The 12,530-nt window shown below is 44.8% G+C and overlaps 1 protein-coding gene across 1 annotated transcript in view; it reads right to left on the bottom strand.

Moving 5' to 3' along the window:
* CHP2 (calcineurin like EF-hand protein 2) overlaps window positions 1-12,530 on the bottom strand; it is a 95,970-nt gene that overhangs the window by 60,307 nt on the left and 23,133 nt on the right. Inside the window, exons 3-4 of the mRNA XM_069206957.1 lie at window positions 5,437-5,517; window positions 1,172-1,293 (exon numbers count right to left, since the gene is read on the bottom strand). Coding sequence (XP_069063058.1) covers window positions 1,172-1,293; window positions 5,437-5,517 — 203 coding nt within the window. The remainder of the gene's footprint in view (window positions 1-1,171; window positions 1,294-5,436; window positions 5,518-12,530) is intronic.

The following is a 12,530-nucleotide window of genomic DNA, read 5'->3' as shown; positions in this document are numbered from 1 at the left end:
TTCCTCCAATGCAAGATTTAAACTACTCCAGTATAATGTGGTGCATCAGGTTTATCTTACTCCAAGTACACTACATGCTATATCTCCAGTGCAGCCCTCTTCATGCCCCCGCTGCTTAGGGCAGGGAGCGGACTTCCGACACGTGTTTTGGGGATGTCCAAAGCTAACTATTGGGAGGCTGTCCTAAATTCCTGAATGCAACCACTGGGTGGTCTGTTCCTAAAGATGTAGGATAATGTCTGCTTGACGGATCCCAGTTAAGAAAAAGATGAGGCTGAGTAGGAGGTTCCTTCTTTTGGGTCTCGCCCTAGCCAAGCATAGAATTGCCATTCAATGGATGCCCCAAATTGCACCTAAGAAATCAGATTATCTGAGAGATAAAGGCCGAACTGGCGATTGCTGAAGGGAGTCATAAGTGCAAAACACGCAGGGACAATAAAATTGTAGATGACTTACAGGCCTGGGCAGCAATGCTCACTGAGAGGCTGGATCCCCCAGACACACTACCCCTTTAGATACGTATGCAGACAAAGGTCTGTGAGACTGCATAGACAGACCAAGGGCAGGATGCATGCGTGTATTACAAATTAAAGATATGTTTAGATTATGCTCATCTGATGCCTCACAGAGTCTCAACTTCGTTATACTGTGTATTGTTATAGAACCGTGATTATTTTAGAGCCTGGAGGGGGTGGGAGGAGTTACAGTTGAAACTAATTGTTGAACCACACTGTGTTCTCTTAATATGAAAGTATTGAAATGTTGATTATGATAAAAATGCTAATGAAAAACTTATACAAAAAAAAGCATGAAATGCTCACACCCCACCAATAGCCATCTCCCCCCCTTACCTCACCTTCCATTCACCCACTCACATAGGCGTCAGTCTATCAAATCTCTGGGGGAATCATAATCTGAACTTTACCACCAGTTAACCCTGTGCCAACCAGGGCACCCTCCCTTAGATTAGAGGTTTCTCTTGTTGGGCGTATATATTATTAGTGCAGCAGGTACAATAGCAAGTGCGCCATGGCGCACCAGTGGTTCATTAAACAACAATTATGGTGGTCTTGTCCTACCCACCCAGGGACTGGATGGTCCATTTTCCTGTGTTCTATTAGGGCCCGAAGCAATTTTATACCACCACTCTAAGGCAAGATTCAATTCTCACATTTCAGCTTGTTGTTCCTGCTGTTGATGGGTTCTGGGCTGCAGGGCTCCTTGGAATTTTCTTCTTCGATGGGACGGAAATGTGCAAGGGTTCGAACAAATTTCGGAAAGTCAACTGAATCTCTGTAAGGAATCAAAACACACTAATGAAACAGCAAGTGTCAGACACTATGGGCTCACAAATATGAATCTGTTGGCATCGGATTTAAGGATCCTGTGCGCTGTATGTTCTATTAACATCAATTTTATAATGCATTTCCACCATTTGTACGCACCTGAAGCGCTATCAGCGCCTGGGAGCCCTTTACTGGTCTCTTCATATTCACTGGCAAGAATCAAGGTGAGTTGGGGTGTTACCTTAGAAAAAGCCAACTACGAACACACAGGGAAACTGTTTGGCAAAATGGAGGTTAAAGCCGGTGTGTAGTGAAGAATGGTCTGTTCAATGTATTTTTAAGTAATGGCTTTTATTGGATAGTGAGACAAACATGATGTGTCCAACTCAGTGACGGATCTTTATAAAGCATTTTGACCCTCATTGTGAAAAGGCTGCACAATGGCCTGGATATTCCACACCCCGGAGCTACCGATACTGGGGGCATTACAATTTGGATGCTCAGGCTCCCCTTAAAAATAAGGAAATAGCAGGGGAAATCAGGAATTGCAGATTATTATTATTATTTTATATTTCTAAAGCGCACAATTGCCTAAAGAGGTGCCCTGGCGCTAAACAGCCTAATACGGCCAGTCACACTTTAACTCACCATTATCTAGTAAAAAGTCAGGTTTTGAGGGATTTCCTGAACTGGCAGCTTTGGCAGCGAGGTTGGTTATTTGCTCCACAGGTGAGCTGCCTGTACCGAAAACGATCTAACTTCAGCCCGAGAAACTCTATATTTTCCCCTAAGCCAAGAGAGCGGCATCAGCAGACCTCAGCCAGCATCCTGTGCAATAATTTACTGAGCTTATTCCTCAAGTGCAGCAGCCTTGTAAGCAATGCAGAGCAATTTAAAGAGAATCATCTTGCCCACAAGTAACCAGTGGATCCGATTCGCCCAGTAATTCCTCATTTTATTCCAATTTTCACAAAGAGATTTTGGCTGCTTTTAGCAGCCAACATTTCCATGTGAAAACATACATATCTGTGGAAACAGTGAGGAGCTCATAATTCCCATGGGCCTAATAACTTCTGTTCTCAGCTGCGTCAGAATTGAGAGGTCAGTTGTAGTGAGGGCCTACGTGTATGGATGTGTGTGCCTTGGTTCAGCGGGGTTCTACCCTTAATCCCACCCTGTTTAATCTATAAATCAACCCCATGACCAGGCTGGTGCAGTCATTCAGGTTTCAGGTAATGCCCTACGCGGACGACACCCAACTCATTGTTTCTATCTCAAATGACATACACGTAGTAGCAGAGAAATTTAAAAGCTGTATGACTGAAATCAGTATCTGAAAGAAGGAGAATTGGCTGAAACTGAATGCCAAAAAAACAAAAAATTTTGGTCAACTGGTTTTGGATGTACCTAAATGTATGTCTGTTAAGAAGGGTATCTGTTCTCTACAATGGCCGCCACTAAGGAAGTGTATGATCTTTAAGGCCCTGTGTCTGGCTCATTTGGCTCTCCATCTAATGGGGTTGATGTCCAAAAGAACTCTTTTTCATTGGTACACCCCTAAGAAACAGCTGAGGTCATCTTCATTTATAAAGGTGATAGTACACAAATTTCAGAAGACAAGGTGTAGTGGTCGCTCTTTTTCTGTCACAGCTGCCAGACTGTGGATTTCTATGCCTACCCATATAGTGAGTTTAACTGCTCATTCAGCCTTTCATAAGCAACTTAAGACCTGGCTTTTCTCCTTCATGTGAAGTCATGTTATTTTAGATTTTTTTTCTTTTTCATTGTATTTGTCGCTCAACAGTGCTAGCACTTTGACACCCTTCGGTATATATGCTCTGTATAATTATCAAAAAAACAAAAACAAACAGGCTGAGTTGGAAGGTGCAGGATACCATATCCCTTGTAGGACATGTCTGTAATGCAAACCCTGTCATTCAAACCATCCACTCAAATAAAGGTGGTTGGGTGTGAAATCCCTAGTGGAGAACCTCTACTGGATGAATCACAACTGATGACTGGGATCTGCACAAAGCACCAAGAGGAAGGTGAGCTGGTAAGTGTTGTTCTACATAAATACCAAGGGAAACTTTTCTTCCACCCCTTAGAGCCCCTCTAACGGCACCATGTGTGCGCCATATCTAAGATACGGTGCAGCATGGAGGTAGTCAGGGGACTAGTGTTAAACTTTTGGACACCAGTTCGGAGCTTTGCAGGATTAGCGTCAAAAATGTTGAAGCTAATCCTGCAAAGCCCATTAAAACCCATTGTAAACAATGGTGGGCCTCCTTTTAATGCCTGCTCTGAGATGTTGGCCTCAATGGGCCACATTAGCATTTAAAAAAATTACACTAATGTGGCGCAAGGAGGCGCTAGGGGCTCTTAAATCTGCCCCCAAGTGTGCAACATAACAATATGTAATTGTATTGGCATCTTACTCTGTTGTGGGAAGGAGGGTGGAAAATTATGTTGGAGACAGAGCAAGGTACGAAATTCAGGGTAAGATTCCAAAACGTTTGGTCTGATTTGAGCTGGACTTGAGATGTAAACAAAACTAAATAATGGTCACACTCTTGAGGCCCAATCTCTACAAGAAATACTGAGAACAGACAGGACACCAAAAAGTAAACTGTGTGAGTGGGAAGGTATTTAGTAGGCCTGCAACCTGTGATGGTTTGTTCTACAAACATGTTTACAGAAAATGCACAGATAGAGTTGCCATATTGGATTGAGCAAACCTGGATCTGCCAAATAAGGACAAGTAGATTAAAAGCCACCAAGAATTGAGTCATTTGGGAGGTGATAAGGACCGTTGGGTTTATGGCATTGAGTGGGGATTGTATGGGCGATGTAAGTGGCCTTGACTAAGACTGACAAAAGGGGGCATTGTGTCTGGATCAGGCTTTGGACCTGTATATAGCTGGAGGCCAGTTTTTGGAATATCCTGTGTTTACGAGACCTGCTAGAGTGTTGTGCACTTGGCCGAGGGGGTAGCAGTTGAGACCTTTGGATACAAACAATTGGCACAGGATGAGAAAATGCTAAGCTCAGATACAATTATTTAGAAGATAAACTATTCTAGTTTCTCCTTAAGTAGGAAGCAAGTCATCCAGATGTCTTCTTTAATATGAGACTACCAATGTGTTTTGCAATGTCTTTTGTTCAAGACAACCATTCCATCTCCGACTTGTTCTATTTTTATATCTGCTTTTGTCTGTATCTAGATGCACTGCCTCCATGTTCCCACCTCTAGGGTGAATTGGGCAACACAGTTCATAACCTGTAGAAGGAGTCAATCAATGGACCCATCACCTTCAGGAGGTGATAACCACCCATCCATTGCTCGTAGCAGCAACTACCCAATCCATCCCCTGTATCCAGGAACATCTAAACTTCCCATTAACCTGTCGAAGGAGATTACCACTGAGCTCTCAGTTGTAGAAAGAGACAACCAATATGGTTGTCAGGATTGTCACATGAAGAAAACCAGCTGCAGTTATTTGTCCCAGGCCCAATCTTCAATGGGCCTTGCACAACCACTGCTAAATGTATTTATATATTATCAATAAGGGAGGCAACCTTAGCTCTTTGCTAGGTGTCACCATAAAACCACAGTAGGGCCCCGCATCACGTATGTGACCTGAGCCCCACCAAAGTTCCTGAAAACCCTGGTGATCGCTGATGCACCAAAAATGTCAAGATTAGCAAAAGTAACATCAAACATCTTTTGACAGCAGATGAAAGCATTAGGTCACTCCTTGGTCTCAGTGCTAGTTTCACAACAGCCTCATATTTCCTGCATACTCTTGGTGTTATGCGGAGTGAAAGGAGTAAAAACTACAGAAAGTAAATAGGCTCCTGGCCCTACTACTGCCTTCATGACCCCTAAGACCAATGCAGCTAATGTGGTGCTAAAAGCCTTGAAAAGTGCACCAACGTCTACCTGTGGCTACCCCTAACTGATGCCCATGACTACTACCTACCCCATCATTCAGTAGTGGAGGGGAGTGGGTACAAATACAAAACCTTTAATAGGAGTAGGAGGCAACTACTCCAATTTTCCCATTTGCCTCAGGCACCAAACAGCTCTGGCAGCCAAGGGTCGAAGTTGTTTAAGATTTAATAAAATGACTAGGCTTGGTTAACTTACCCATCGCCAAGGAAAGCACTGATGATTCTGTCCCCCAGAGGGTTCACCGCCAGCTCTCCGATACAAAGGAAGTTCTGTTTACTGCAGAGAGGACAGAGGGACAAGAGAAGGGGAAGGGAGGAAGACATATAGACAGAAAGGAAGCAAAGAAATTGAATGAAGAAGAATGGAGAGGAAGAGAAGGGAGAAATGTGGACAGAAGAAGAGGGGAAATGGGATTAAAGTTATAGTAGAGAAGCCAGAAAAGGAGAACAGATGAAATGAAGAAAAAGGATGAAAAGGTGGATCAAGGTGACGGGCAAAGCAAATGGAGGGGAAAAGGGTAACAGATAAAGACATGAAAGGGAATGGGAGGGAAGAAGTATGGGGAGGAATAGAGTGGAAGAAGGGAAGAAAAATTGAAAAGGAGATGGGGAGGAATGGGAAAGTAAGGCGATACGTGATGTGACAGAGCATACATGAAAAAGAATGTGAAGAAAAAGAATGATCAGGATAGGGGAAGGAACAATAAAATGCAAAGTAGATAGGAGAATCCATGTGAAAGGGTAGAAAAGGTGAAGAAAAAGAGGGGAATTGAAGGAAGGAGAGAGAAGAGAAAGGAAAGGCGTTAAATTCATACTTAAAGAATGGATGTCAGAAGATTCTAATATAAAAAACATAAAGGGGGTGATTCTGACCGCGGCGGACGGCGGTCGCCGCCCGCCACGCGGTTCCCGCCGAAAGACCGCTCCGCGGTCAAAAGACCGCGGCGGTCATTCTGGCTTTCCCACTGGGCTGGCGGGCGACCGCCGAAAGTCCGCCCGCCAGCCCAGCGGGAAACACCCTTCCCACGAGGACGCCGGCTCAGAATTGAGCCGGCGGAGTGGGAAGGTGCGACGGGTGCAGTTGCACCCGTCGCGAATCTCAGTGTCTGCTAGGCAGACACTGAAATTCTTTTTGGGGCCCTCTTACGGGGGCCCCTGCAGTGCCCATGCCATTGGCATGGGCACTGCAGGGGCCCCCAGGTGCCCCGCGGCACCCCCTACCGCCATCCTGTTCCCGGCGGGAGAACCGCCAGGAACTGGATGGCGGTAGGGGGTGATGATGACGCAGAAATGAAGGTTTTACCTTTATTAGCGCATAAACGTAGTGCTGCAATAATCAAGTGTGACTTTAACCGAACTAATAAAGATTGTACGGGGACAAATGTGCCCTCAGAGTAGTTCGCCAACATTTATAAGCGTGCTTTATATAACGTGATGTATTAGAATTGTACTAATCTGACATAACCGTAAACGTGTGCTATGATTTGCTTGTTTGAAATGTTTTAACTTAGCATAACTTTAGTGGAGGCTTCGGCCTAGTTGCCTTGTCTCACGATTTAGATGCTCGTGTTTTTCTAACGTGTTAATAAAACGTGTATTCTTGCTTGAAGCTGTACTTTTCCAGTGAGATCGGTTCACATGCTTATCTTTAAGGTTTCGTGCCAGCCTGGCATCTTCTTCTTTGCTCCAAGGTCAATCTGCAGGTGCAGACAATGGACGCTCTGAAAGTGAGTTAATTGGTAAAATATGTTGCAACTTACGTTCCCGACTCCAAGGATAATGTATGCCTAGGTAGAAGCTTGTGAATTGTAGTTTTTGATTGGACAATTTGAAGCCAACCTATGAACCCTCCAATGGAAGACCCTACTGGATTTGAACTGTTGTCTATTTAAACCTGGTGCACAAGAAGAAAGTACGCCATTCGCCATTATTCGCCATTTTAGCCTTTACCAGCCCATCACCCGCCATTAGCCATTGGACATTACCCGCTATTGCCGACTTTGTCATTTTGCCATCTTCTACGATGCCAATTGATGTTCGATGAAACTTTGATGCTTTCTCTAATCGAGAGAAAGAGACTTTAAGTAATTCTCGCCCTAGAGACTTTAACTTTGATTCGTCCCTTTGCATGAAGTAATAGTTTGTCCTTTTTGCCGCTGTGAGGCAATTGCCCCGTCCACCCTGCCCCTTTGCCCCCGTCCCATGCTGATCGAAACCGGTACCTGTGAGACGAAGACTTCCTTGAATGCTGATTGAATTTGGTAAATATGAAAGGAAAATGTACAATTGCATTGTGTTTCTTTTTAGGTAACCAACTGCTGATTTTTGATAAGAGCCCTAGTTAGGAGTTTTCCAAATTAATGTTGCTAAATTGTTTTTGTATGAGATCCCACATGCAGATGCTAATTTGAGGTTAGATGAGGATTCATTTGTTGCACGATGCAATTTGAGACCTTGTTATGCTGACTAATGTATGCAATTAGCTCATTACAGATTATAGTTTTAGTGGTTTGCGTTGCTATTATCGAATGCATTGTTATTCAAATGCTGCATAGATTGCATCTGTTTCGCCATTATGGACAGCTATTAATGTTCATTTACATATATCATTTGGTGTTGAGACACATTTATATTGTGCTAGCTTTGTTAATATAGGGAAATAAATTCATTAACTTTGAATAAACTGGTGTGGTTATTCATGGCCGGAAGGTCATGGTTCGCCGAAATGTTTTCTGGATTAATTGTGAAGTGTTATGTTGATCAGGGCATTGCTTATGTTCGTTATTGATTATTGATTTGATTGAATTGACTAATCTCGGGTGAAGAGAGCCCCACTTGGTCAAAAGATTCATCGACCCAAGAGCGTCCAAATACAGGTAATTTATTAGTACGGAACGCTCTATCAGTAGATGGTAGCAGAAGACGGTTTGGCATTTTGGGACCCCACTCGAGAGGTATATGGTGTTGAATTAGATTTTTCTTGGGTAAAACAGATTGAGAGAATGATGATGGGCTAAGTCCCCCGCGACTTTCCCGGGATCTCGGAGCTTGCGAATGGAGAGAATGGAGGTGTGAGATCGGCGTTGGCGGTACTAGTGACGGTATAAGTGAAGTTAGGATTTTGCGCTTGCACAGCTTATTGCCGCAGATTGTTTGAAAAGGTTGCGAGGATTTTAGAGAATAGCGGAGGTGCGACTCCGAGTGTGAGAGTAGGGAAGTCGTCGAACTTCATGTGTATGTGGCGCTTTGTGCAGAAAAAGGTCCACGTGGTTGTTGTTGTTGAGACGGGCCCTGCGAGGTCAAGAGACTCCGGAGTATGTTGAAAAGTGTATGAGACACTTGTTTTATGTTGTGGTTTGGTCGGTTTAATAGGTTGACCGGGCGTGGTCAACAAGTCGGTACGTGTGTTAAGGGAGTGAAAGAAAACTTCGACTTCGGGCTTTGACAAATTCTAAGTGCACTAGAATAGATCATTGACAAGTTGAGAGCAGAATCTGGTAGCTCCGTGCCTTTGGCTAAAGCACTGGCACAAGCTGACAGAGAAACATGGGAGCGTAGCGTTCCCGATCCATGGGACATTCAATATAAGGATCCTAGAGAATTTGAGATTCGCGATGTACGACATGAAGGTACCTCCAAGGCCAGCACAGTTTGAGGCTCTAGCGATTTGGGAACTAATGGCTAGACAGCAACAGCAAAAGAAGTTCGAGACCAGGATAAGAAAGGCAGAAAAGACACTAGCGGACGCTAGGTGGGATAATGCACAGAAGGTGTGGAGGTCAGATATATTGCAGGGGATAAAATTGTTTCCTGCAATTGCTAAGGAAGAAGAGGCGACAGGCAAGAAAGCTACCTGTAAGACAAACAGGAGGTGTTCCAAAGATAGAGAAGACGAGTCAGATGATGAGGAGTTCATCATGCAATTGCTGAACGACCGTCCACCACCTTATGTAGAGAGTGAACAAGGTCCAAGTACCAGTTCTGCCCCTCCAGCACCGGTACAGAATAATGAAACTCCGAGTTCAGAAACGCCATCGGGATCTAAGGACCCGAGTTTACTCTTCACCCCACAGATACCGCAGGTTAGGAGAATATATCCAGATGTGCCTATATTGAAAACAGCAGAAAATTATCAGCCGCAGGTCCCAAGGTACTACAGCAGTGACAACAGTACGGGAATGACTCTAGATCCAAACGTAATGGGAGTACAGAATGGTCGCAAACCAACATTGGCACAAGCTGAATCAACCCAGTTTTTGATGCCTCAAAAGCAGATGCAGGGGGGAACCGCACATGCTCAGATGACGGGGAGTCAGACGGGCATGCCGGCAATGATGACCCATAGTGTGGGAATGAACATGCCTCAGAACCTGGGGAATGGACAGAACCCAGATGCGATATCCCTACCCATTACTGTAGGTCCACCGGTACCTTTGTACGTTCAGCCTAACGCAGGTATGAGCGGTCAAGGATCAATGGTGCAGAATGGGACGGAAAGGAGGTGCATAGAAAACACTCCAGAGACAACTCCGATAGCGGCTCAGCCAACTGGATCTGGGTCCTTGATGTAGTTTAGTCCCATATGTGCTCAGTCAACAGTGGTGAGGTCGAGTCCCCCACTGATGATACCGCTATCATCGAACACTGAAAAGTTGCCGCAACCATCAAGGGCAGTCGATGTGAATGCTACACTGATGGGGTTGAATGCGCAACAGCTAACACAGTGGTTCAACAGTCTGAATTCCACACAAAGCTCAGCCAGTGGGAAAGAAGACGACTATCTGAATAGGGTCAGGTTGAACATGGAAGCAGAAGAATTGGTGGAAGGGACTATGGGTGTGAATAGGTTAGAGTCCTACTCGGAAGAAGAGCTGAGGTATCTATGTCCCAGGATTACGAGAGAAGTGAACAAGGTACATAGAAGGTTGCAAGAAATAGCTGACAAAAACGGGGTTGAGATAGACAAGACAAAACACTTGAGCAGGAGCTATAGATTGGATTTCAGGACCACAGACTTTGAACACATGAGATCAGCAGGCATGAAAACGCACCTTAGAGAATTGCTGCAGAGTGCACAAGTGTGGAGGTGCTTAGACAAATGGGAAAGCAGGTGGGCAAAGAAAAAGGAAAAGAGGAAAGACAGTGTCCCAGAGCACAACGAGAAAAGACCACAGAGTAGTGATGCAATAACCATGTTACCAATGAGGGTGACAGCAGGGGGAAAATTAATACATGTACCGTGGCACAGAAGCGACATTCAGTCTTTTACGGATGATTTTCCCAAACTGAGAGAGAAACCGATTGAATGGTATCAACAGACTGATAGGTTTGTGAAGCTTGCAAAATGTCTTTGGGAAGACCTGAACACCCTCTTTGAGATTGTGGTTCCGGCAGATTTGTGGGAAGACTGCAAAAGGGCTGTAGGTTGGCCGACAAGTGAACCAGAGAGAGACAGGGATACGGGTGCACCATCACCTATGGTAATGAGCTTGTACTATAAGGTGATTGAGCATTTGAAGACGAAGGTTGCCGCGAAAAATGTGGATTGGCAGAAGATTGATCGAACTGCCCAAGAGGCTAAAGAGTCGATTCATGGTTACTATGAGAGGTTGTTGAAGGCGTTCAAGAACTACAGTGGCACGGAAACAATAGAGGCGAAGGACATGCTCCATTTTGTGTTTAGATTTGTGGAAGGGCTGAGACCAGAGATAAGTCAGATGATAAAGACGCATTTGATTTGTTGGCAGTCGAAACCGATTGATGAGGTGTTGAATTATGCGAAATACTGTAGCGACGAAATTGAAGTGAAACAGAAAAGGTTGAAAGAGAAAGTGATGATGATGCAACTTAAAGCAGCTCAGACAGGTCTGCAAGGTTTGCAAGGGTTGCAAGGGTTCCAACAGCAGATACCGCAGCCGCAGGGAAATATGGTGTTTCAGCCACAGGCGAGAGGCAGAGGCAGAGGAGGCTTTGGGAGTAATGGTCCGGATTTGAACACTGTTGCGATTCCGAATGGTGTGCAGGCAATGAAAAGGGTGATGCCGTGTCACGTGTGCGGAATCGTCGGACATTGGAAACGCGAGTGCCCGATGGTGGTGCAGGAAGGTGCAGGTGTTGGTCAGCAAAACAATGATGTCAATGCATTTCGGACAATGAGGGGACCGAAAATGAGAGGTCCAAACCCAAATTTTCAGACCATAAATCAGCTGCAGGGATTACAGCCCATGCAGCAGCAGCAGATGCAGATGCCCCGTATGCAGATGACGCAAATGCAGCCAATGCAACAGCAGTTACCCATGGTACCTAATCAGCAAATGCAAATACCCTTGGCACCAGTGAGTCAGCAGCAAGTGATGGTTCCTCCACAGGTCTCGGGTCAGGTGATGAGTACAAATGGCACAGTACAACAGTTCCCATTACACAGTGAGAATGGAATAAACAATGTATGGGAGAGTGAAAGTTCAGATGAGGAGGGAAATTGTGTGCTTGCAGCATCCTTGGAAGTTGATCAAAAGGGTCCATATGTGGAGGGAAGAGTTATGGGTCATCGTGTTTCATTCTTGGTTGACACAGGAGCCACACGTTCAACTGTTAGGAGCATTGAAGTACCAAATTTGCCACTCTCAGGGAGAACAGTTCAAGTGGTGGGAGTAGCAAACAGGCACCTGACGAACCCAATCACAGACCCAGTACCAGTCAGCATTGGTAACTATCAAGGGTTACATAATTTTGTGGTATGTGACTCAAGCCCGATAGCACTGTTAGGGAGAGACCTATTGTGCAAATTAGGATGTTCGATTATGTGTTCACACGATGGAATTGGAATTCAGATGAGCAGTGATGGGGAAGAAGAGGACAGTGTAGAAGGGGATGAGATGGAAACTGTCGATGAAGAATATCCTCTGATTAACCTTTTTCCGATGATAACTGAAGAAGATATTCCAGCTGAATTACGGGAAACAGTCGGAAAGGAAGTGTGGGATATGACAGGAAAAGAGGTGGGATTGGTGAAAGGAGTGGAACCAGTGAAAGTGACCGTAAAACCCAATGTAACCTTTCTCCAGACCCCACAATACCACATGGCACAAGACACCCTCATGAAAGTCGCCCGACTCATTGACGAGTTTGTAAAACAGGGAGTACTGAAAGAAGTGTTAAGCAGTCCATGTAATTCACCAATCATGGGACTAATAAAGCCGAGTGGAAAGGTCCGAATTGTGCAGGACTTGAGGAAAATAAATGACATTGTAGTTAAATGCTGCCCTGTAGTACCGAATCCAGCTGTGATAA

The sequence above is a fragment of the Pleurodeles waltl genome, chromosome 9 (assembly GCF_031143425.1).
Source record: "Pleurodeles waltl isolate 20211129_DDA chromosome 9, aPleWal1.hap1.20221129, whole genome shotgun sequence".
Classification (NCBI taxonomy): Eukaryota; Metazoa; Chordata; class Amphibia; order Caudata; family Salamandridae; genus Pleurodeles; species Pleurodeles waltl.
This window is presented reverse-complemented; position numbering and strand designations above follow the sequence as displayed.